The following is a 23,214-nucleotide window of genomic DNA, read 5'->3' as shown; positions in this document are numbered from 1 at the left end:
GTGGGGACCCCAGGGAGTAGGAAAGCCGGGAGTCTGCAGGCATTGAAGATGAACCTTTAATTAAAGATGACAGCACAGGCCGAAACCTCCAGGGACAGGCTGGACCAAAACCGACAGCCCCCCGCGGGGAGTGGGGCAGGGGTGCCAGGCGGGATGGGCTGAAGGTTTGCCCTGCGGGGGCCATGGATCTGATCTGCGGGGAGGGGGCGCGGGGCAGAGCCAGAGGGGGGGCAGGGATACCAGGTGGGATGGGGCCATGGATCTCATCTGCGGGAGAGGGGAGTGAGGTGGGATGGAGCTATGGATCTGATCTGTGGGGGAGGGGCCGGAGGTGGGGTGTGGGGAGGGGATAGGGGTGGGAAGGGAGGTGGGGCTGGGGGCGGGGATACCAGGTGGGATGTGGCCATGGCTCTGATCTGCGGGGGAGGGGATGGGAGTGGGGAGTGGGGCGGAGGTGGGGGCGGGGAGTGGGGCGGGGGAGGGGGCGGGGGTGGGGAGTGGGGTGGGGAGGAGGGCTGGGATTCCAGGTGGGACAGGCCAGTGGGTCCAATGGCCCCCGCCCATGCCCCCTGCTCCGCGGGTCTCTCCTTCCGTGTCCCAAAGGGCCAGGCAGGAATCTTGGGGGGCACCAGTTTCCAAGCCGGCGCCTCCGTCTCTTCCCTGGGCTGCCGGCCCTGTTCCCTGCCGGGCTGCGGGGGGCTCACGGGGAGGGCGTGCCTAGGGCAAAACACAGACATCTCGTCAGCAGCTGCCACCTCCCCCAGCACCCCAACCCCCCCCACGCTCCCCTCTGCCCCCAGCACCCCACCCCCACGCTCCCCTCTGCCCCCAGCACCCCACCCCCACGCTCCCCTCTGCCCCCAGCACCCCCCCACGCTCCCCTCTGCCCCCAGCACCCCCCCCACGCTCCCCTCTACCCCCAGCACCCCACCCCACCCCCACGCTCCCCTCTGCCCCCAGCACCCCCCCACGCTCCCCTCTGCCCCCAGCACCCCACCCCCCGACGCTCCCCTCTGCCCCCAGCACCCCACCCCCCCACGCTGCCCTCTGCCCCCAGCACCCCCCCACGCTCCCCTCTGCCCCCAGCACCCCACCCCCCACGCTCCCCTCTGCCCCCAGCACCCCACCCCCCACGCTGCCCTCTGCCCCCAGCACCCCCCCACGCTCCCCTCTGCCCCCAGCACCCCACCCCCCACGCTCCCCTCTGCCCCCAGCACCCCCCCACGCTCCCCTCTGCCCCCAGCACCCCACCCCCACGCTCCCCTCTGCCCCCAGCACCCCACCCCCCCACGCTCCCCTCTGCCCCCAGCACCCCAACCCCCCCACGCTCCCCTCTGCCCCCAGCATCCCCCCCACGCTCCCCTCTGCCCCCAGCACCCCCCACGCTCCCCTCTGCCCCCAGCACCCCAACCCCCCACGCTCCCCTCTGCCCCCAGCACCCCCCCCCACGCTCCCCTCTGCCCCCAGCACCCCACCCCCCACGCTGCCCTCTGCCCCCAGCACCCCAACCCCCCACAGTCCCCTCTGCCCCCAGCACCCCAACCCCCCACGCTCCCCTCTGACCCCAGCACCCCACCCCCCCACGCTCCCCTCTGACCCCAGCACCCCAACCCCCCCACGCTCCCCTCTGCCCCCAGCACCCCCCACGCTCCCCTCTGCCCCCAGCACCCCAACCCCCCCACGCTCCCCTCTGCCCCCAGCACCCCCCCCCCGCTCCCCTCTGCCCCCAGCACCCCAACCCCCCCACGCTCCCCTCTGCCCCCAGCACCCCACCCCCCACGCTCCCCTCTGCCCCATCACCCCACCCCCCCCACAGTCCCCTCTGCCCCCAGCACCCCAACCACGCTTCCCTCTGCCCCCAGCACCCCAACCACGCTTCCCTCTGCCCCCAGCACCCCAACCACCCCACGCTCCCCTCTGCCCCACCCCACCCCCACGCTCCCCTCTGCCCCCAGCACCCCAACCACCCCACGCTCCCCTCTGCTCCCAGCACCCCAACCCCCCCATGCTCCCCTCTGCTCCCAGAACCCCAACCCCCCCACGCTCCCCTCTGCCCCCAGCAGCCCACCCCCACGCTCCCTTCTGCCCCCAGCACCCCCCCCACAGTCCCATCTGTCTGTTGATCTCCATGTATTCAGCCCCCTCCCCTCCAGCAGGGGGTGCGGGCTCTGGGGTGGGGCTGGGACCAAAGGCTTTGGGGAGAGAAGGGGGATCAGAGGTGGGTTGGGGTGCTCAGGGGGGTGCAGTTTGGGTGCTGGAGGGGACACTAGGGCCAGGCTGCGGCAGGGCGTTGGCATGTGGGGGGGGGGGCTCAGAGTGAGGGCAAGGTGTTGAGGTGCAGAAGGGGGCTCAGAGGTGGGGCTGGGTGGCCAGGGGGCTCAAAGCTGGGGCAGGGGGTTGAGGTGCAGGAGGGGTCTCAGAGCTGGGGTTGAGGTGTTGGGGGGCTCAGAGCTGGGGTTGAGATGTTGGGGGGCTCAGAGCTGGGGCAGGGGGTTGGGGTGCAGGAGGGGTCTCAGAGCTGGGGTTGAGGTGTTGGGGGGCTCACAGCTGGGGCAGGGGGTTGGTGTGTAGGAGGGGTCTCAGAGCTGGGGTTGAGGTGTTGGGGGGCTCAGAGCTGGGGCAGGGGGTTGGGGTGCAGGAGGGGTCTCAGAGCTGGGGTTGAGATGTTGGGGGGCTCAGGTCTGGGGCAGGGGGTTGGGGTGCAGGAGGGGTCTCAGAGCTGGGGTTGAGGTGTTGGGGGCTCACAGCTGGGGTGGGGGGGGGTTGGGGTGTAGGGGGGTCTCAGAGCTGGGGTTGAGGTGTTGGGGGGCTCAGAGCTGGGGCAGGGGTTTGGGGTGCAGGAGGGGTCTCAGAGCTGTGGTTGAGGTGTTGGGGGGCTCAGAGCTGGGGCGGGGGGTTGGGGTGCAGGAGGGGTCTCAGAGCTGGGGTTGAGATGTTGGGGGGCTCAGGTCTGGGGCAGGGGGCTGGGGTGCAGGAGGAGTATCAGAGCTGGGGTTGAGGTGTTGGGGGGCTCAGAGCTGGGGCAGGGGGTTGGGGTGCAGGAGGAGTATCAGAGCTGGGGTTGAGGTGTTGGGGGGCTCAGAGCTGGGGCAGGGGGTTGGGGTGCAGGAGGAGTATCAGAGCTGGGGTTGAGGTGTTGGGGGGCTCATGGCTGGAGCAGGGGGCGGGGGGTTAGGGTGCAGGAGGGGTCTCAGAGCTGGGGTTGAGATGTTGGGGGGCTCAGGTCTGGGGCAGGGGGCTGGGGTGCAGGAGGAGTATCAGAGCTGGGGTTGAGGTGTTGGGGGCTCAGGGCTGGGGCAGGGGGCTGGGGGTGGGATGCAGGAGGGGGCTCAGAGCTGGAATAAGGGGTTAGGGGCGCAGGATCAGGGAGGGAGTTTGGGTGCGAGAGGGGCCCCCAGGCTGCAAAGGGGAGCTCTGGACCTCCCTGGGGTGGGACGAGCCGCGCACAGGCCAGGCCCAATGCCCCAAGGGCCAGATCCCGGTTTGACCCCAATGCCCGGCTCCTTCCCGCCCCGCTCTGGGCAAAGGTCTCCAAGGCCCTGCCTGGGGGATCTGAGAGGTGGCCCCGCTCCCCAGGCACAGAGCAGTAGGGGGAGAGGGGCCCCCAGATCCTGTCTTGGGTCCTCACCTGCGGCTGTACCCGGCCTCGGCCAAGATGGCCACCAGGGCCAGCAACACCCCAGCGGCCAGGCCCAGACGGACGACGTTAGCCTGGGAGTAATTCTGCTTTGGGGGGGACCCTAGAGAGAGGAGAGGGGCAGGAGGTAAATGCCCCACATGGGGGGGCCGTGTCTCCCTAACTCCTTATGGGAAAGATGGGCCAGTCCCCACAGCCCCCCAATAGAGTCTCTCCTGCCTCCTGGATCGATAGAGAACCAATTAATCGGCCGGCCTTGAGACCCGTGTACCTGTCCCTGCGCTGCCTGGGCGGGTGGGAGCCGGCTGCGTCCTAGGCCGGGTGGGGTAGGGTCTCCAGGGACCACCAGAATCAGCACCTGTTGGGGGCGAGGGGAGTAAGGGGGAGACACAGCGACTTAGCGACACCACCCCACACCCTGACTCAGCATCGTCACACCGGGGGGAGCAGGATGTATAGTGGCTGGGGACGGTGCCTTCTGGGCTCCCCTGGTCACCCCCAGAGTGAGGGCAGCCCCCCCTCCCAATCTGCAGAGCTACCTTCTACCCAGCATCACCAGCAGCTGGGAACCCCCCCAGAGACTCCGTCCCCAGCTGGGTGTCCCCTCTCCTGGGCCCCGGGGACAGAGCCTGGCTCAGAACGTCCCATCAGCACCGCGCCCCCCTGAGGGTGTGTCCCAGCATGGGGCTGGGAGGGGGGACACCAAGCTGGGCCCCTCACCTGCTACCACCAGCTCTATGGGGTCGCTGGGGTGGGACACGCTGGGCGGCTCCGTCAGGCTCTCGTAGAGGCAGGTGTAGCTGCCCCCGTCCTCCCGCCGGATGTTGGCGATGCGGAATTCGGCCATGGAGCCAGTCGGCTCCGTGTGCCTCAGCGCCACCCCCGCCCGGTACAGCCGGAAGCGCATGCCCGACAGCGAGCCGTGGCAGTAGAAAGAGACGTCCGTCCCCGGCGCCAGCTCCCCACTGGGGCTGAGGGAGATGGTGGGCTTGGGGTAGAACTCTGGAGTGGGGCAAAGAGAGAGAGAGACTCAGCACCAGACCCCACGGCTAGGGGATCCCGTGGCCTTGTCCTGGCACATCGGCGCTGAAAGCATCGGAGTGAAACGTAGGGTGGGAAGCAGCCACCTCGTCCCGCCCCGGCGCTGAGCTGGGACCGAGCCAACCTGGACCACCCCCAACCAGTGTTTGTCCAACCAGGCCTCAAAAATCCCCAAAGGCAGGGATTCCACAACCTCCCAATGCAGCTATTCCAGGGCTTAACCAAGCCCAGATTAGGAAAGTTTTCCCTGCTACGTCTCTAGCCATCATCCACACGAATGTCTTCTTCTCCGGCCCTCGGGGGACAGGGAGAACAACCCATCCCCATCCTCTGTCCCAGGTCGGAAAACGTATCCGGTCCCCCCTCGGTCCTTGTCTTTAGACTAAACCCGGTCAGGCCTTTCAACTTTTCCTCACGTCTCCCTCTCTAGCCCTGGTGCCATCTTCATTGCTCTGCTCCGGATTCGCCAGATCTGCCTTTAATATTCAAAGCAAGTTGCTAGTGCCGTGTGAAAAATTCACCCAGCAGGATGGAGGGAAACCACCTTAACCCCTGGTGTGAATGCACCTTGCTGGACAGAAGAATTCTTCCCTCGAGTTAGCAACCACTGCTAGGGGAGGTGAGTTACCTACATCTATGGAAAAGCTTCCTGGGTCTTACCTACGACGTTTCTGTTAATACAGCCCAGAAAAAGATTTGCCTTTTCCACCCCCGAATCGCACTGGAGGCTTGTATTAAATTTGTGGTCTGCTCTAAAACTCAGACACTTTCCTGCAGTCTTGGACCGCACCAGCCTCGTGCCTTGGCTTTTTCCTTCCTACGGGCAGCACTTTACGCTCATCTTTATCGAGTTTCATCTTTGCGCTTTCGGCCAAGATGGCCACCAGGGCCAGCAACACCCCAACGGCCAGGCCCAGACAGACGACGTTAGCCTGGGAGTAATTCTGCTTTGGGGGGGACCCTAGAGAGAGGAGAGGGGCAGGAAGTAAATGCCCCACATGGGGGGGCCGTGTTTCCCTAACTCCTTATGGGAAAGATGGGCCAGTCCCCACAGCCCCCCAATAGAGTCTCTCCTGACTCCTGGATCGATAGAGAACCAACTTAATCGGCCGGCCTTGAGACCCCTGTACCTGTCCCCGTGCTGCCTGGGCGGGTGGGAGCCGGCTGCGTCCTAGGCCGGGTGGGGTAGGGTCTCCAGGGGCCACCAGAATCAGCACCTGTTGGGGGCGAGGGGAGTAAGGGGGAGACACAGCGACTTAGCGACACCACCCCACACCCTGACTCAGCATCGTCACACCGGGGGGAGCAGGATGTGTAGTGGCTGGGGACGGTGCCTTCTGGGCTCCCCTGGTCACCCCCAAGGTGAGGGCAGCCCCCCCTCCCAATCTGCAGAGCTACCTTCCACCCGGCATCGCCAGCAGCTGGGAACCCCCCCAGAGACTCCGTCCCCAGCTGGGTGTCCCCTCTCCTGGGCCCCGGGGACAGAGCCTGGCTCAGAACGTCCCATCAGCACCGTGCCCCCCTGAGGGTGTGTCCCAGCGTGGGGCTGGGAGGAGGGACACCAAGGTGGGCCCCTCACCTGCTACCACCAGCTCTATGGGGTCGCTGGGGTGGGACACGCTGGGCGGCTCCGTCAGGCTCTCGTAGAGGCAGGTGTAGCTGCCCCCGTCCTCCCGCCGGATGTTGGCGATGCGGAATTCGGCCGTAGAGCTGGCTGGCTCCGTGTGCCTCAGTGCCACCCCCGCCCGGTACAGCCGGAAGCGCATGCCCGACCGCGAGCCGTGGCAGTAGAAAGAGACGTCCGACCCTGGCGCCAGCTCGCCACTGGGGCTGAGGGAAATGGTGGGCTTGGGGTAGAACTCTGGAGTGGGGCAAAGAGAGAGAGAGACTCAGCACGAGACCCCGCGGCTGGGGACAGAGCCTGGCTCAGAACGTCCCATCAGCACCGCTTCCTCTGCTCATCACATAAAGCAAGGTCACGGTGCGGTTGTGCTAGAACAATGGGAGGTGCCTGGAATGGGATTGTTTCTCGTAACGTGGAAAGGGAGGGGTCTGGTCAGAGGGACAGTTATACCGAATGACCACAAGGGGGCAGCAAGTGGACAGGCATCGGTATTACCCCACTGGGCCAGCAGGGGGCAGAGGTGGAGAAAGGGACAGTTCTACCTATTTCAGAGTGTGTTTGTCTGTGTATCTGTTTGTCCCTCCTATTAGACCCTTCCCTGTCCATTTTATGAGGAACAATCCCATTCCGGGCACATCCCATTGTGTGGCAGAGCCAAACCCTGACCTTGCTTTAAGTTCTGATAAGGGGAAGCTACGTACAATGTGGTGGCCTGGCCAGGGCCGGCTCGAGCTATTCCTGCGCCCCAGGCAGCGGGCGATGCATGCGTGGCTCTGCCCCCGGGCGCACGTGTGGCTCCGCCCCCCAGTGCGCTGTGCACCTTACAGCTGCCATCAGGCACCCCCCATAGGTTGGCGCCCCGGCAAGCTGCCCAGCTAGCCTCCCCCTAATCCAGCCCTGGTCCTGGTTCTTACTGCTTAGGAGGAGTTCTTAGGCAAATGGACTCTCCGATGCACAGACAGGTGTATATTTATAGAATACAAAGCCAAAGATTTCGATATGTTTTAAATAAAATATTTTGTTCCCCTATTAAAATAACATTGTAATTGAATGCAGAAATGCAAAGAAGTAAATACAATTTGAACCCCCTTCCCCCATCCATTCTCTCAAATGTACTTTGGAATAAAATTAGAAAAAAACATAAAATAATAAAGAAAATGCATGTTGACGTGTAACACATTTGGCAATGAAAGAAATAATAAAAGATCTGTGTTAAAGATGTGGCATATGCTTAAAATAAAATACAGTTCACCCACATGAAAATGTATTGGAACAGATTTGGAAATGAAAGAAGTGCTTTCGAAATAAAACTGTCACCCAGCTTTCCTAAACCTTTGAGCCAGACCGAATAATGTCCTCTCACAACAGTGATAAATACGTCTCACGGCAAACAAGCGCACGCGGACGTTGAAAATGACACGCCACGATAATATTTTGAAATCAAATGTAGCGCCAATACATTTCATAAACACTCAGGTATCGGAAATAAAGGGACCCAGGTCTACGCCCACGCTGGAGTTACTCACTTGCTGATGGGTGCGAATGTCAGAGGCAAAACCTGCATGGAGAAGGGAGCATTTAGTGCCACAAAGAGAAAGGTCGGGAGAATCGATCCTGGTCCATGGGTTCCCACCTAGGGAGATTTCTGGTACCAGAGGGCTCTGGAATCTAGCAGGCAAATGCAGAGAGAGACGGTGGGAGACCAGGACCACTGGGTTCTCTTTCTGACTCTGGAAGAGGAGTGAGGTCCAGTGGTTAGAGTGGGAAGGGGAAGCTGGGAGCCAGGACTCCTGGGTTCCCTCCCCAGCTGTGGGAGGGGTGGGTGGCCTAGTGGTTAGCGCAGTGGGGCTGGGAGGTGATGTCCTCTGGGTGAAGCATACAGTGGTAAGGGGCCGGAGCAGGCGGGACGGTAGAGGGGAAAAAAACAAGGGCAGAGCCTCACCCGCGTTGATCCGGTCAGGGGCAAGTCCAGGCCACGGGTCCGGCGTGGGGAAAAACAGATAATTAACGTTGTTACTGATCACAGTCATATCTCACCTGGCCGGAGGTGGAGCTCAGCCCGACCAACGTCCCAGGGGCTTCACAAACCCGAAACAATGAACGTCTTCCCTCCGGAGACTGGGGCCGTGTCAAGAATTCATATCCAATGACCAAAGCAATAGGGCCTGGGAGCTGGGACCCCTGGGTTCTCTCCCTAGCTCTGGGAGGGGAATGAGGGCTAGTGGTCAGAGCTGGGGGCGGAATCCAGGGCTCCTGGGTTCCGGTACTAGGGTAGAGCAGACGACCCCTCACCTGCTACCACCAGCTCTATGGGGTCGCTGTGGGGGGACACACTGGGCGGCTCCGTCAGGCTCTCGTAGAGGCAGGTGTAGCTTCCCCTGTCCTCCAGCCGGGCGTTGGTGATGCGGAATTCGGCCGTGGAGCCGGCCGGCTCCATGTGCCTCAGCGCCACCCCCGCCCGGTACAGCCGGAAGCGCACGCGCGACCGCGAGCCGTGGCAGTAGAAAGAGACGTCCGACCCTGGCGCCAGCTCGCCACTGGGGCTGAGGGAGATGGTGGGCTTGGGGTAGAACACTGGAGTGGGGCAAAGAGAGAGAGAGATTCAGCACCAGACCCACGGCTAGGGGATCCCGGGGCCTTCTCCTGGCACATCGGCGCTGAAATCGTCGGGGTGAAACGCAGGGTGGGAGGCAGCCAACTCATCCCGCCCCGCGCTGAGCCCGGACTAAATCAGCCTGGACCATCCCTGACCGGCCTTTGTCCAACCAGGCCTCAAAAATCCCCAAAGCAAGGGACTCCACAACCTCGGGGGACAGGGAGAACCACCCATCCCCATCCTCTGTCCCAGGTCTGAAAATGTATCCAGTCCCCCCTCAGTCCTCATCTCTAGACTAAACATGGCCACCTAAACGGTAAGAGTGAGGACCACCAAATTGGACAGGCAGCTTCCTCTGCTCATCACATAAAGCAAGGTCACGCTTCGGTGGTGCTAGAACAATGGGAGGTGCCTGGAATGGGATTGTTTCTCGTAACGTGGAAAGGGAGGGGTCTGGTCAGAGGGACAGTTATACCGAATGACCACAAGGGGGCAGCAAGGGGGCAGGAACAGGTATAACCCCACTGGGCCAGCAGGGGGCAGGGGAGGAGAAAGGGACAGCTCTCTCCTATCTGTTTCAGTAATAGAGATGTAGCCGTGTTAGTCTGGTGTAGCTGAAACAAAAAACAGGACTATGTAGCACTTCAAAGACTAACAAGATGGTTTATTAGGTGATGAGCTTTCGTGGGCCAGACCCACTTCCTCAGATCAAATAGTGGAAGAAAATAGTCACAACAATATATATACCAAAGGGATACAATCAAAAAAAAGTGAACACATATAAAAAGGACAAATCAAATTTCAGAACAGAGGGAAGTTGGGGGGGAGGTAAATGTCTGTAAGCTAATGATATTAGAGGTGATAATTGGGGAAGCTATCTTTGTAATGGGTAAGATAATTCGTGTCTTGTTAATCATCTTACCCATTACAAAGATAGCTTCCCCAATTATCACATCTATTTCAGTGTGTGTTTCTCTGCGTATCTGTTTGTCCCTCCTATCAGACCCTCCCGTGTCCATTTTATGAGGAACAATCCCATTCCAGGCACATCCCATTGTGCAGCACAGTCAAACTCCGACCTTGCTATAAGTTCTGATAACGTACAATTTAGTGGTCCTGGCTTTTACCGCTTAGGAGGATAAACCTGAAAAAAAACCAAATAGTTTTGCAGCACCTTAGGGTATGTCTAGACTACACCTCTCTGTTGACAGAAAGATATAGATTAGGCACATCAAAATTGCTAATGAAGTCGGGATTTAAATATCCCGTGCCTCATTAGCATAAATATGCCCACTGCTTTTTTTTGAATTGGAGTTTTTTTTGAAAAAAAAAAGGCTGTCTAGATGCAGATCTGTCGAAAATAAAGCCTTTTTCGACAGATCCTGTGTTCCTCAAAAAATTAGGTTTACAGGATCTGTCGAAAAAGGCTTTATTTTCGACAGATCTGCGTCTAGACTGCCAGTTTTTTTCGAAAAATCTCCATTTCGAAAAAAAGCGGTGGCCATGTTTATGCTAATGAGGCACGGGATATTTAAATCCCGGCTTCATTAGCAATTTCGACGTGCTTGATTTGCAGCCCTCTGTCGACAGAGGGATGCAGTCTAGACGTAGCCGTGGACTGCATCATGAGCTTTTGTGGGCGCAACGCACTTCTTCAGATGAATGGCGTTATTAAAGGTCCAGTTTCGAAATAAATGGGGGCTAGGGAGGGGGGAGAGAATTGACTATTTCTTTCCCTTTTTTTTTGTCTAACTCCAGTCATCTGAAGAAGTGGGCTGTGCCCACAAAAGCTCATGATCCCCTCTACATGTTTTGTTAGTCTCTACGATGCTGCCAGACTGTTGTTTTTTAAGTTTTTCCAGTTACAGACTCACTCGGCTCCCCCTCTGAAGCAGTTAGGAGGAGTTCTTGAACAAATGTGCTCACAGATGGACAGACAGATGCAGATTTCTAAAATATATAGTAGAAGCTTTCCATGTGTTCAATACAATATTTTGTTCCCCTATTCAAATCACATTGTCATTCAATCCTGAAATGAACAGAAATAAATACAATTGGAAAATCCCCTGTCCATGCTGTTAAATGTACTTGTGAATAAAATCTGAAAAATCCATAAAACAATAAAGTGGATAGTTGATGTGTAATCCATTTTGCCATGAAAGAAATAATAAAAGATCTATATTCAAGATTGTGTGTATGCTGAAAAGAAAATACAGTTCGCCTACATTAAAACGATTGGGACAAATTTGGAAATGAAAGAAATGTTTTTGCAATACAATTTTCGCCAAGCTTTACTAAACCTTTGAGCCAGAACGAACAATGTCCCCTCGCAACAAGGACAAATACGTCTCACTGCGAAGAAGCGCACGCTGAAGTTGAAAACGACACACCACAATGAGATTTTGAAATCAAACGATTCACCAGTAGATATAATAAACACTAAGGCTGTGTCTACACTGGCATGAATTTCTGGAAATGCTTAAAACAGAATAGTTTTCGTTATAAGTATTTCCGGAAAAAGAGCGTCTACATTGGCAGGATGCTTTTCCAGAAAAGCCCTTTTTCCAGAAAAGCATCTGTGGCCAATGTAGACGCGCTTTTCCGGAAAAGAACCCCAATCGTCATTTTCACGATCGGGGCTTTTTTCCGGAAAAGACTACTGGGATGTCTACACTGGCCCTTTTCCGGAACAGTGTTCCGGAATAAGGACTTATGCCAGAGCGGGAGCAGCATAGCTTTTCCGGAATAGCGGCTGATTTTGTACAGTAGAGCATCGTTGCTTTTCCGGAAATTCAAGGGCCAGTGTAGACAGCTCGCAGCTTATTCCGGAAAAGCGGCTGATTTTCCGGAATAAGTGGCCCAGTGTAGACACAGCCTAAGGTATCAGAAATAAAAGGACTCAGGTCTACGCCCACGCTGGAGTTACTCACTTGCTGATGGGTGCGAATGTCAGAGGCAAAACCTGCATGGAGAAGGGAGAATTTAGTGCCACAAAGAGAAAGGTCAGGGGAGAATTGGTACCCCGACTCCTGGAACCCTCATTGTCCGAGGAGTAAGGGAAGATGGCGGGGCGGGGGGGGGGGGGGGGGGGAGCGCTCTACCTCAAAATAACTGCAGTGTAGGCAGCACCAAAAGCCGAGATGAGCCCTCTGACTACGCAAATGGCGTAGCCCATGTCGCGGTTCGCCCGGCTGTGTAGACACACCCTAAAGGTCCGAGCAGCGGGGCTGGGAGGGGGGGTGCACCATGGAGGAGAATCCAGGTCCCCCCAGGGGACATCTCCACAGCCAGCGACAGTGGAGTTAAGCCACGTCGCGTGCGGGGCTGAAATCGAAGGAGCGGGACGCGGCTTCGGGCATTGTCTGTGCGGCAGGGAGGGGAAGGAAGCGCGCTCTCCCTGCGACTTCCCCCACACCGCGGGAAATGCAGGGTACAGCGTCGGAACGAGAAGCCTGTTATTTCGAAACAGCCCCCGTGTTAAAGGGCCGGAGCAGGCGGGACGGTAGAGGGGGAATAGACAAGAACAGAGCCTCACCCGTGTTGGTCCCGTCCGAGGTATGTCCAGGCCGCGGGTCCGGCGCGGGGAGAAACACACAATTAATGTGCTTATCCATCACTATCCTAGAATCCTACAGCGGGAAGGGACCTCGAGAGGTCGAGTCCAGCCCCTGGCCCTCACGGCAGGCCCAAGCGCCGTCCAGAGCATATCTCATCGGGAAGGAGGTGGAGCCCAGCCCGACCCATGACTCCGAAGCTGAGTTCAGAATTCATGATTAAAGCAGGGAGCCAGGATCTGTGGGTTCTCTTCCCGGCTCTGGCAGGAGAGTGAGGTCTAGTGGTTAGAGCCGGGGGGAGGGTTGGGTTCCGGTACTCGGCTATCGCAGACAACCCCTCACCTGCTACCACCAGCTCTATGGGGTCGCTGTGGGGGGACACGCTGGGCGGCTCCGTCAGGCTCTCGTAGAGGCAGGTGTAGTTGCCCCCGTCCTCCAGCCGGGCGTTGGTGATGCGGAATTCAGCCGTGGAGCCGGCCGGCTCCGTGTGCCTCAGCACCACCCCCGCCCGGTACAGCCGGAAGCGCACGCGCGACCGCGAGCCGTGGCAGTAGAAGGAGACATCCATACCCGGTGCCAGCTCTCCGTTGGGGCTGAGGGAGATGGTGGGCTTGGGGAAGGGGGCCTCTGCAGAGAGATGGATGCAGGCTGTGAGGTACCGCACCCCCTTGGGGGAGGGAAGGTCCCCTGCCCCACGCCCCGCCCCTGAACCTGCCTGTCCCTGCCCTGGGGCCAGATGGGAGCTGCCCTTCCAGAGGAGACAGACCCCCACCCCCTAGACCTCCTTCCTTGCCCCCCTGTACCAGCCTGTCCCTGCCCTGGGGCAGGGTGGGAACTGGCTGCCCCTAGAGGGGAAAGGCCCCATTTTCCACCCCCCATGAACTAGTGAGCCCCTGTCCCTGGGGCCCACTGTCCAGCATCCCCCTACCGTCAAATCTGCCCCCTCGAACCCCTGCCCTCTCCTGAGCTGTGATGTTACCCTCCCCCCCATCGCATCTCCCAGACCCTTCTTTGGACAAAGCTGGTGTCTGCAGGCGACCCACGTGCAGCAGCCAATGGGAGGCGGGCCCAGATGACGCCTGTAATGAGAAGTGGAGCATTCACTGGAGGGCGGGGGGAGAATAGATCACATCCCGCCCCTCCCTGTGTTATATCATCAGGGCCAGAGTCACATGCCAGCCCATGGGAATCCGCAGCCGTGCACACGGGCTGTGCACATGGGCGTTAACTCTGAACCCTACCGAGGGGCCGAGAAATTCAGCTGCTGGGAGAGATTCGTCCCAAGGAAACCGAGAGTTTTAAACCTCCCCTCCGCTGTGTAGCTGCAGCCTGGGAGAGATGCAGAACCTGGGGCTACGCCCCCAGGCACTGGGCTGTGGGCACGAGCCAGGTCCCTCTTGGGGGAATTTGCCCACCGCTCGCTGCGGAACCAGGGCTCCAGCTGTTGACTGGGAGTTTCCGTGCCCAGCCCAGAATCCACAGGGTGTGGGTGGGAGGGGGGTTGGGGACCACAATGGGAAGAGGTGCCCAGACTACGGGGTATGGGGGGCTAGGAGACAGATTCCAGCCATGGGGGATAGAACAGGCCGGAGGAGGAGCTGGGGGGGGGGGGTGTTGGTGATGAAATAGGGAGCCAGTCTCTCGCTGGCAACTTCCCTAAAGTGCCCTTCCTCCCCACCCCCGCCATGTCTGCCTTACCAGGTACCGTGCCTTGGCTGGGGGGAGGGGGGCACTAACACAGCTTCTTCCTGGGACCTCAGTTCTGGGGTCCAAAGCAGACCTGGCCCCGCCACACAAACTCCCCCCGCCCCCCACCCAATCTGACCCCCGGCATTAGGAAACACTTCTGGGCATGGGTTAGGGGAGAAGTTAGGGGGCTGGGCTGAGGACAGGGCTAGTTGTGGGGGGCAGGCTGTGTGTGGGTGGGGGGGCTCTCCCTGGCTCCCCACTTGCAGTGGGGACCTGACAAGGGCTCACGGAGGCTGAGCCAGCCCCGTCCCTCAGCCTCGGGGAGGGGAGACGACTCCCCCAGACGGGGGAATGGCCGAGGCGCAGGGATGTACTTACCTAGGGCGAGGAGCAAGAGCGGGGGGAGGCCCATGGCGCTGGGGAGCCCGGGGAGCAAGCGGCACCTGGGGAGCGATGGGTGTGCGACTGACTCTGGGGAGGAAGCGCCGGCTCAGTGTCACAACCGGAAAAACTTTTCCCAGGGCCTCCACCACCCACAGCCCAAGTTACACAACAGCCTCCAGACGTTGGCCTCGCCGCAGGGGCTGGCGCCGGGGGGCGGGACAGAGCAGCCTTTGCCCTGGAGGGGCTGGCTCACAGCTGGCCCCACAGCAAGGCACCGGCTGTCTCGGGTGGGCTCTTTAAGCCGGCGTTAAGGGAAACTGAGGCAGCGTGGACCTGGCTGACGTCTGAGCATTGGGGGCAGGTGGACCCGGTCCGTCGTGTCTCTTCAGGCTGACGGGCACCGCAGGGGCTCGGGGAGGGGGGGGGGCGTTTTGTGCAGCAGCCAAGGGGACCCCTCCGCTGCACACTCCCTGGCCCCCTGCTGGGGGGATTCCGAACGGCACGGCTATGTGTCCTAGCCCCTGCACAGCTGTCACGGAGGTGTGGGGAGCCGCCAGCCAGACCTGACTCCCAGCCAGCAGGGAGAACAGACGGTTTATTGGTCCTCAGCGTTGCACAGACTTGTGGTTACGGGACCCAGGAGCAGCCAGGGCGATCCCGCTTGGGGAGCGGAGGGCGCCCCGGGCTCCCTCCCTGCATCCTAAGCCAGCCAAGACTCGCTCACACGCTCGGCAGAGGTGCCGGGCTGGGGCGGCCTCCAAAACTCCCATCCCCAGCCAGGGAAACTGAGGCACGCTACTGCAGAGCGCCCAGGGAGCAGCGATTCCTGCGTAGCCCCAGGGGCAGGGCCCAGGGCCTTGCCCACGTTGTCCGGTCCAGAGTTCTGGGGGGGGGGGGGGAGATCAGGGTCACAGGGTCATTCCCCCCACCCCCGGACTCCCGCCTCCGGATCTCTTCCCTTCCCCTCCCCCCATGACCACATGGAGGGGGTGAATATGGCCAGCATCAGTGGGTCTTGGGTGTCAGACCCCTCTGTAGTTTCACCCAGAGTCGGGGGGGGGGGGGAGAACTGGCCAACGTCCCTTTCCCAGAGGGGCCACAAGGCCGTGCTGGGCAAGGGACCCCTCCCCCAATATAACCAGCTCCAGTGCCCCAACCCAGAGATGGCCGCATTTTGGTGCCAGGCGATGGGTCCTTGTATAAACAGCCCCCGCACCTGCCCCATCTTCCCCCCGGGGTTACACCCCCCCGCGCAGGGATAAGGGGCTGTGGGGTGCCGGGGGGGAGCAGTTTGTGGTTCTGTGTTTATTACAAATCTGGACAGGAACAGGGCGCAAAATAACACAAAGAGCCGCCTTGGTGCATCCTCTCCCTTCTCCCGGCGCTGAGCCCCCGCCGGCCCCCCCACCCATGGGTCTGGGCAGGGCAGGGGGGCCCCAGTTCAAAGAGACGGGGCTGCAATGGTGGGAGCGCAGCGTCCCCCCGAAATCTTCTCTATAAGAGTTCTCTGGGGCTGGTGCTGCAAGTGAGTCCGGTGCCCCGGGGTTCTGGGGGGCTCTCATGGCGGGGCCCCCCGGCTCCCACTGACGGCGGCGTACAGGACGGGCTCCGGGGCAGGGGCCCCCCGCTTGGCCTGCAGCGCCTGGTGGTCCAGCTCGGCGTAGGTGAGTCCGTCGGGGTCGGGCTCCTGGGGCTGGGAGGAGAGAGAGTCACTGGGGTGTGGATGGGCCTGTACATCCAGCAACTGCCCCCTACCCAACACACACAGAGCAGGGCCTGTCCCCTCCAGCAGGGGGCACACACACACACACACACACACACACACACAGCAGGGCCTGTCCCCTCCAGCAGGGGGGGCGCAGGGACACACACACACACACACACACACACACACACACACACAGAGCAGGGCCTGTCCCCTCCAGCAGGGGGCGCGCGCGCACACACACACACACACACACACACACACACACACACACACGGTGATCCCATAACCCCAGCCACCCCACCCTGCATTGAGTGAGCCAGGCCAGGCGGGCGGGGCCCACGTGGGGCAGGATTGGGGCTCAGGCCCCCTGAGGGAACCGGGGACACTCACCAGGCTCTGCGGCTGTTTCCCTTCGTCGACGGAGGCGTCTGTGGAACAGAGACACCCGCTGAGCGGTACCCCCAGCCGGCCCAGAGCAGAGCCGCACCCCCAGCGCTGACCCCCCCCACACCTGTCCATCCAGGGGGCTCTGAGCCCAGCACAGCGCCCCCCACCTCACCCCGCAGGACAGGACATTAGTGCCATGTTACAGAGAGGGAAACTGAGGCATAGAGCCGGCAGCAGGATCATGGGGGTTACAGAGGGGCAGGGCATCTAAGTTCTTTCTCCTGGTACTGGAGGGGGAGTGGGGCTTAGTGGTTAGAGTGGCGGGGCGAGGCAAAAGCCTAGATGCCTGGGTTCTCTCCCCAGCTCTGCTAGGGGAGTGAGGTCTAGTGATTAGAGCACAGAGGGGCTAGGAGCCCAAATACCTGGATCCTCTCCCTGGCTCTGCAAGGGCAGCGAGGTCTAGTGATTAGAGCACAGAGGGTCTAGGAGCCCAAATGCCTGGATCCTCTCCCTGGCTCTGCAAGGGGAGTGAGGTCTAGTGGTTAGAGGAGGTGGCGCCAGGACGTCTGGGTTCTCTCCTCAGCTCTGGGAGGGCAGTGGGGTCTCGTGGTTATGGGGGGGGGGTTGCGACTGGGAGCCAGGAGTGGATGGGGGGCGGTTCCCCCAGGTCTCTGGCTGAGAAGGTCTGAGGGGGGAGTGAAGGGTGGGGGGACACAAGGCTCTAGACCTGGGGTGGGAGAATCGGGGGGGCACAGTGAAGTCCCTGAACTAGAGGGGGATGGGAGTGTGGCCCCCAGAGGTGGGAGACAAGAGCTCAGCTGACACCAGCCGCGTCTAGGACCATCTCCTTAGTCCCACCCAGCAGCCGCTGGAAAACAGGCCCCTGTGAGGAAGTGGGGAGGGAGTTGCCAGGGCCGGGCACGTGAGGCGGGGAGCTCAATTGGCGCCCCCAGGCCTCCTCGCTTGGGCCAAAACTTTGAAAGGTCTCAGTTCTGCCTCCTTCCTGCTCTACTCTCCCACCTCTCCGTGCACACAGAGCAGAGAGAATACACACGCGCCAGCAGCAGACACAATTTTCTACACTCGGGGTCCTAGTGGGGCCCCCCATAGCCTGGCACGTGAGGCGGCCGCCTCGGTTCGCCTCACGGTAAGGCCGGCTCGGGGGGTTACATACACGTCAGTGCCCAGATGTTACTGGTTTAATGTGACAAAGGGGGGAGTTTGTGTTTCCAAGAACAGCCCAGAGCTGGAGCCGGGGTGTGTGGGACCCTGGTGACCCCCACCCTGCTCGGAGGACACAGTCGGTTCTGGCCAGAGGTCGGACAATGGGCTGCAGAGAGGGACCCGCAACCGGCCCAGCTGATCCCAGCGAGGGGAGAACATTGGATGGAGAGGAGGCGGAGAAGCGAGGGGCCAGGGGACCCTCTTACCTGGGGAGAAGACAGTGGACGGGGGAGGGGATGTTGCTGGGCGACCGGGGGCTGTTTTGGGGGGACTGAAGGCCGAGCAGACAAGGCTCAGCTGGCTGCAGGGGAGACTGATGTGTGGGCTGAGGGCCCAGGCCAACTGGCCTGACAGACCCCTTGCTGCGTTCAAAGCTCAATAGACCCTCCTGTTTGGTGCTGGCTGATAGCCGCTCTGGTCCAGAGAACAGGGGGGCGCTGTCCCTTCTGGGAGTGGAGGCCCTGGGGGTCCAGAGGGAGGGGACCCCCCGAAGGGGCTCATGGCGGAGGCAGGCGGCTGGAGGCCCTGAGAGGCACCGCCCCAGAAGCAGAGGGGTGGACCCCCCAGATGAGCGTGGGCCCCCCAAGAGAGGGTCGCCGCACTGGAGTGGACCCCTGAGGAAGGGCTGTCTCACTGCCGCTGGAGAGGAGGGGGCTCCCCGAGAAGGGGCTGCCGCACCGGAGAGGGGGGATCCGCCCAGGAGCCGAGGGGCCACGTGTGGGCCCGACCTGTGAGCCGTGACAGCCCCACTCCCAAGTGGGTGGAGCCCCCACAAGCCCCTCCCTGTGTGTTCTGCTCTCTCTCCCCCTCCTCCCTTGTACCCCTTGGATGTGTCACTCACAGAGGGGGTCTTGCTGAACTGGGGTCTTCAACGCCCCAGAGCTGGCACTAAAGAGAGAGAAAAATTCCCTTGTAAATGTCATAGCCCCCCACCTGCAGAGAGATTCCCCAATACACACCCCTGCTCAATTCTTCCTCTCTTTGAGCCCTGTTCTCTCTTCCAGCAGTTCTCAGTCAGGGGTTTGGGGCCGCAGGCAGGTTTCAGGGGGGCTACGAAGCAGGAAGCCAAAGCCCCACCACCAGGGGCTAACGCTGCAGCCTGAGGAACTTCGCTTTGAGGGCCCCCTGTGGAGAGGGGCCCCAGGGCAACCACCCTCTAACACCAGCCTGGCTTTTAGATGCAGAGAAACAGGTGTGGGGGCTTCCAGACCCCCCCCCCAACCGCTATGCACCACGCCCCACCCAGAGCCTGAGACGGAACCCAGGAGTTCCCACTCCTAGCCCCCTGCTCTAACCACCAGGCCTCACTGCCCTCCCAGAGCAGGGTACAGAGCCCAGGAGCCCTGTGACCCAGGCAGCTCAATCACGGAGTACGGGGGGGATGGGAGCTGGATCCCTACCTGCTGGGTCTCGGGGCGTCTCCTTTTCCTGCAGAGGGACACAAACCAGAATCCCCCATGAGCCAATCAGATCCCGGGACCGGCACCCAGCCCCTCGGCCCTGCACAATGTGGGGGGAGAGGCCTTCGCCTGCTGGGGTGAGCCAGACAGCAGGGGGCAGCACAACGCCATGTGCTGGGGGGAGGGGCAGATGAACTGGGGGGCTGCCCCGAAGCCTCCCTCGTGGGTGACTTATAACGAACCGGATCTGTGGGTCGGCTCCCCTGGCACCCCAGTACCTGAGCGGCGCGGCGCCGGCAGCTTTTCCAACAGAGACCCTTTGCCAGTTCTGAGATGCGGCCACCTCTGGGGTGGGGCAGCTCTGTGCACAGGGATCCACATGCAGCCCCCCCCCTTCCTCCCTGCCGAGCCCCCACCCCATTCCTGGTAGCACTGCCCACCCTAGTGCTGCCCGGGGCATCTGGGCCATAGTGCCCCGGGGCTCCCCACTGAGCCCCACCCCCCATCCTTGGCTTTTCCTGCAGCCCCCCATCCAAGCCCGACCCCTTCCCGCCCTGCTCAGTGGCAGCTCCGACCTTCCCCTAGCCGGGCGGGGCACTTACTGGCTCGGGTTCTCGCGAAGCAGACGAAGGCCGCGAGGAGGAGGAGGAGGAGGCCGATGGCCGCGACGCTCACCCCGGCGATGAGGGGGGTGCTCGGGCCATCAGATCCCGATTGCTCCAAACCGTCTGGGAAACAGCAGCAGCCGTGAGGGCCGGGAGCAGCTGGTCTGTCCTCCCCCCGTCCCCCCCGCAGAGTCCTTCCCACCCAGGCAGTGCTCAAGGGGCCAGGACACCGCAGGGCAGAGGCAGCAGCCAATTCTATGGGGAGGCTGTTGGGGGGCCCAGGGGATCAAGTGGGGCCAGAGCAAGCCAGATGCAAGGGGGTGCTGGGCTGCAGGGAATGGGGGGCTCACTAGGGGGCGCTCTCCCCATTGCCCCAGCATGGCACTAGGGGGGCACTGGCTGACCCAGCCTGGACTAATTTCCAGTCCCCCTGCCCAGTCGGTACCATGGCAACAGTCAGGCCTGGCCACCTGGCTTCAGACCAACGGGCCCATCTACCCCGGCGTCCCGCCTCCCACGCCAGCTGCTTTCCAGGGAGCCCCAGGGCACCCCAGTGGCCACTGATGGGCCCGGCTGCCCCGTGACCAGTGAGTTTGTGTCTGAGCAGGCGGCTTCACTCCCCTCCCAAATCTATCAATACGGGGGAGTCACTGCCCCGTGAACAGTCTCCCTCCCTCCCCCGCCCCGGTACCTGGCCCTGCACTGCCCGGGCGGGTGGGATCCATCACCGCTCTGAGATGGGTCTGGTCGGTTCCCACTGTGGGAATAGAACCAGGGTCTGTCGGGGACCCAGGCGGGACAGGGGAAGAAATGGCAGCTCAGAGAGAGCCCCTCCAGCCTTCCCGGGGGAATAGCGGGGCCGGGCCTGAGCCCGACTCCTCTGTGCATCCCCACAGCGGGGGGAGATGGGGGAGCAGCCCCCGGGGAAGGCCCCTGCTCTGCAGCACCCCTGGGGCAGGGATCCCCCCGCCTCGCCCCGAACTTCCAGCAGCTGTGGCTTGCCCCTTGCTGGGGACCCCCCAGTGACTCTGTCTCTGCTCCCTGACCAGACATCCCCTCTGTGGGGCCCAGGGCTCACGGACCCCTCCCGCCTGGCTGGGGGTGGAGTTGGGAGCCGTGGGGCTGGGAAGGGCCCTCACCGTGTACCATGATCTGCACGGGGTCGCTGGGCGCCGAGTAGGCAGCTGGTCCTGTCCTGTGGCTATAGCGACAGGTGTAGTTCCCACCGTCTTCCCGCCTGGCGCTGGGGATGGTGAATTCAGCCTCAGAGCCGGCAGGGTCTGTGTAGTTCAGATGGTTCTCAGCCCCGTCCTTGTAGAGCAGGAACCTCACGCCCAGCTGCTCAGTGCAGCACCGGATGGTGACGTTTCCCCCCACGGGGATCACCCCCCCGGGGCTGGCGGAGATGGAGGGTTTGGGGTACAGCCCCTCTGGATGCACAAACAAACCGGCATTAAGTGGGGGTGACACAAACCGTGGCCACCTGCTTCCCCCTCTGCCCATCTGGGGCCCAGCGGGTTCCCCCTCGCCCGGCCCTGGGTGCAGGCCCGGCCCCACGGCCATAGCCGGGGTGAGACCCAGGAGATCTCCAGCCCTGACTCCTGCAGCTCCCCAGGGTCACTCCAGCCCTGCCCCCGTGGCAGCCAGGCGTGGCCCTGTGGGCCTGAGACCAGAACCACTTTCCTTCCGTCTCCCTGACCCTCCGGCAAAGCAGCAGCTGGGCAGAACACGGATCCTTTGAATGTTCCCGCACCCACGGTCACTCCGGCTGTCCTCACGGGGCACAGGGCGGGACGTGGCCCAGGCTGCCCAGGGGATGCTCAGAGCACCGGGCCGGGCAGCGCCGGACCCAGGAGCCAAGCAGGGACCCGTGTGTGCCGCCAGCCGAGGGCTGAGAACAACGGAGCCGCGAGACCCTCCGTCTGCGTGTGCACTTCTCCCCGCCCGGCCCTGCCGGAGCCGCTCCCCAGGCTGCTGCCAGAGCCCTGGGCTGAGTTGGGGGTCACTGCGGGGCACTGGGGGCTGACTCGGTGTTTCCTGGGGGGAGGGGCTTGGGTGCAGGTGAATCCTCCCGCCGTGGTGCCCATCCCTGTAATGAGCGGGGCGAGGTCTCAGCCTCTGGCTGTGGGAAGGAGCCCATATCTGGCAGGATCATCTCTGGGGGAATCTGTACCCCTTGATCTCCCCCCCCCCCGCGTCCCTCGTCCTTAATGCTGAAATTCCCCGTTGCCCCGTTCCCCACAGATACTCACGCCCCCGAACCCAGCTCCGTCCGGCCAGCCAGCAGCCTGGAAAGAGACGGGTCGTTAGGGGCCAGATCCCAGAGCAAGTGGATCCCACAGATCTCAGATCCATCCCCTCCCCCGACACATGCCTCAGCCCCCCCCCCCCCGACCCCATGGGCACACACCCTGGTCTCAGGCCCCCCCGTGGGCATACACCCTCATCTCAGACCCCCCCATGGGCACACATCCTGGTCTCAGACCCCTGCCCCCCCGAGGCACACGCCCTGGTCTCAGACCCCCCCGTGGGCACACGCCCTGCTCTCAGACTCACCGAGCAGGACAGTGAGAACAGACACCATGGTGGGCGCAGCGGAGGGCCCCTCTGTGCCCTGGTGCCTCGCTCTCTGCAGCCCGAGGCCCGAGTGCGAGCGGAATGAGGAACTGCACTGAGGATTGCAACCCCAGGAAGCCCGTGACGCGCTCAGCCCCCTTTCTTCCCCATCAGATGGTTTCTCTGAAATCTCCAGGCCAGATCTACCGTGGGCAGAGCAAAGCCAGCACCCAGCAAACCACATCCCCCCACGCAGCCGCCTGGTCCCACACGGGAGCTGCTGAGTCCGTGCACCAGTTGGGAACGGGGGAGTCTTGGGAGGTGTCAAAGGGGCCCAGACTGTCCTGGCCTTTTGCAACTGGCCTGTTTAGCCTCCCTGGAGCAGCTCACGGCAGAAAAAGGCCCCACCGGCCTGAGAGTGGAGGGGTCTGGCCAACTTCCCGCTCAGGTCACATTGCTGCAGACGCTGTTGTCAGCCCAGTGGTACAGGACAGAGGCAGGATGAGGGGCCTGGAGGGGCTGAGCTTTCTGGCCCCTCTGACGGGGGAGGGAAGGCTACACTTAGATCCTGAGTTATTAGAGGGGGAGCCCAAAATTCCACAAACGGCACGTTTGATGCTCGCTTGCTGTTTCTGCTACTGCTGGTGCAAGTCAGTGTAAACCTGATGCCCCTGCACCAGAGCCAGATTTTGGGGCAAGTGCCGGGCTTGGGGGATGCCAGGCGTAGACCACAGAGTTTTATAATGTTTTATGTATGAGAATGAATGTTAAACAACTACAACTGCCAGTCGCTCTTCCCCAGGAAGCCG

At 61.8% G+C, this 23,214-nt stretch overlaps 3 protein-coding genes across 7 annotated transcripts in view; all 3 read right to left on the bottom strand.

Moving 5' to 3' along the window:
• Positions 1 to 38: 38 nt before the first annotated feature.
• On the bottom strand, positions 39 to 8,561 carry LOC149523370 (leukocyte-associated immunoglobulin-like receptor 2). 5 transcript variants are annotated; one of them, XM_089770335.1, is made up of 8 exons: positions 8,245 to 8,559; positions 7,829 to 8,032; positions 6,258 to 6,539; positions 5,809 to 5,895; positions 4,358 to 4,639; positions 3,909 to 3,995; positions 3,629 to 3,740; positions 39 to 717 (listed from the first exon to the last, which is right to left on the bottom strand). In XM_089770335.1, the coding sequence occupies exons 3-8, from the start codon at positions 6,442 to 6,444 to the stop codon at positions 264 to 266; spliced, it is 1,209 nt and encodes a 402-aa protein (XP_089626461.1). In that variant the 5' UTR covers positions 6,445 to 6,539; positions 7,829 to 8,032; positions 8,245 to 8,559; the 3' UTR covers positions 39 to 263. The 5 variants fall into 5 exon arrangements, with proteins under 5 accessions (XP_089626461.1, XP_089626459.1, XP_089626463.1 ...); XM_089770333.1 differs by having other exon boundaries at positions 7,829 to 7,860; XM_089770337.1 differs by lacking the exon at positions 5,809 to 5,895 and having other exon boundaries at positions 7,829 to 7,860; positions 8,245 to 8,561.
• LOC112543917 (leukocyte-associated immunoglobulin-like receptor 2) lies at positions 7,775 to 13,020 on the bottom strand. Its single transcript, XM_075917457.2, has 4 exons — positions 12,795 to 13,020; positions 11,825 to 11,860; positions 8,595 to 8,876; positions 7,775 to 7,860 (listed from the first exon to the last, which is right to left on the bottom strand). Exons 1-4 carry the CDS (start codon positions 13,018 to 13,020, stop codon positions 7,775 to 7,777), a joined length of 630 nt encoding a protein of 209 aa, XP_075773572.2.
• The window catches only part of LOC142825574 (immunoglobulin superfamily member 1-like), a 40,747-nt gene continuing 30,480 nt past the window's right edge, over positions 12,948 to 23,214 (bottom strand). The window contains exons 6-16 of the mRNA XM_089770441.1: positions 22,406 to 22,768; positions 22,102 to 22,137; positions 20,989 to 21,279; positions 20,541 to 20,627; positions 19,847 to 19,972; positions 19,245 to 19,272; positions 18,686 to 18,732; positions 16,624 to 16,661; positions 14,520 to 16,218; positions 13,458 to 13,531; positions 12,948 to 13,079 (exon numbers count right to left, since the gene is read on the bottom strand). Of these exons, the coding sequence (XP_089626567.1) occupies positions 16,084 to 16,218; positions 16,624 to 16,661; positions 18,686 to 18,732; positions 19,245 to 19,272; positions 19,847 to 19,972; positions 20,541 to 20,627; positions 20,989 to 21,279; positions 22,102 to 22,137; positions 22,406 to 22,768 (1,151 nt within the window). The 3' untranslated portion in view covers positions 12,948 to 13,079; positions 13,458 to 13,531; positions 14,520 to 16,083. The remainder of the gene's footprint in view (positions 13,080 to 13,457; positions 13,532 to 14,519; positions 16,219 to 16,623; positions 16,662 to 18,685; positions 18,733 to 19,244; positions 19,273 to 19,846; positions 19,973 to 20,540; positions 20,628 to 20,988; positions 21,280 to 22,101; positions 22,138 to 22,405; positions 22,769 to 23,214) is intronic.

The sequence above is a fragment of the Pelodiscus sinensis genome, chromosome 18 (genome assembly GCF_052426305.1).
Source record: "Pelodiscus sinensis isolate ZL-2025 chromosome 18, ASM5242630v1, whole genome shotgun sequence".
Lineage (NCBI taxonomy): Eukaryota > Metazoa > Chordata > Testudines > Trionychidae > Pelodiscus > Pelodiscus sinensis.
Note: the sequence above shows the minus strand (reverse complement) of the source record. Positions and strands in the feature narration are given on the sequence as shown.

Excerpts from the sequence above, each read along its gene's own strand:
- LOC149523370 (XM_089770334.1), bottom strand. The coding sequence starts at position 6,444 with ATGCGCTTCCGGCTGTACCGGGCGGGGGTGGCACTGAGGCACACGGAG. Across the intron at positions 5,896-6,257 it reads CATAGAGCTGGTGGTAGCAG|GTGCTGATTCTGGTGGCCCC; the intron begins GTGAGGGGCCCA and ends CGCCCCCAACAG. Across the intron at positions 4,640-5,808 it reads CCCAGGCAGCACGGGGACAG|AGTTCTACCCCAAGCCCACC; the intron begins GTACAGGGGTCT and ends GCCCCACTCCAG.
- LOC112543917 (XM_075917457.2), bottom strand. The coding sequence starts at position 13,020 with ATGGATGTCTCCTTCTACTGCCACGGCTCGCGGTCGCGCGTGCGCTTC. Across the intron at positions 11,861-12,794 it reads CATAGAGCTGGTGGTAGCAG|GTTTTGCCTCTGACATTCGC; the intron begins GTGAGGGGTTGT and ends TTCTCCATGCAG. Across the intron at positions 7,861-8,594 it reads CATAGAGCTGGTGGTAGCAG|GTTTTGCCTCTGACATTCGC; the intron begins GTGAGGGGTCGT and ends TTCTCCATGCAG.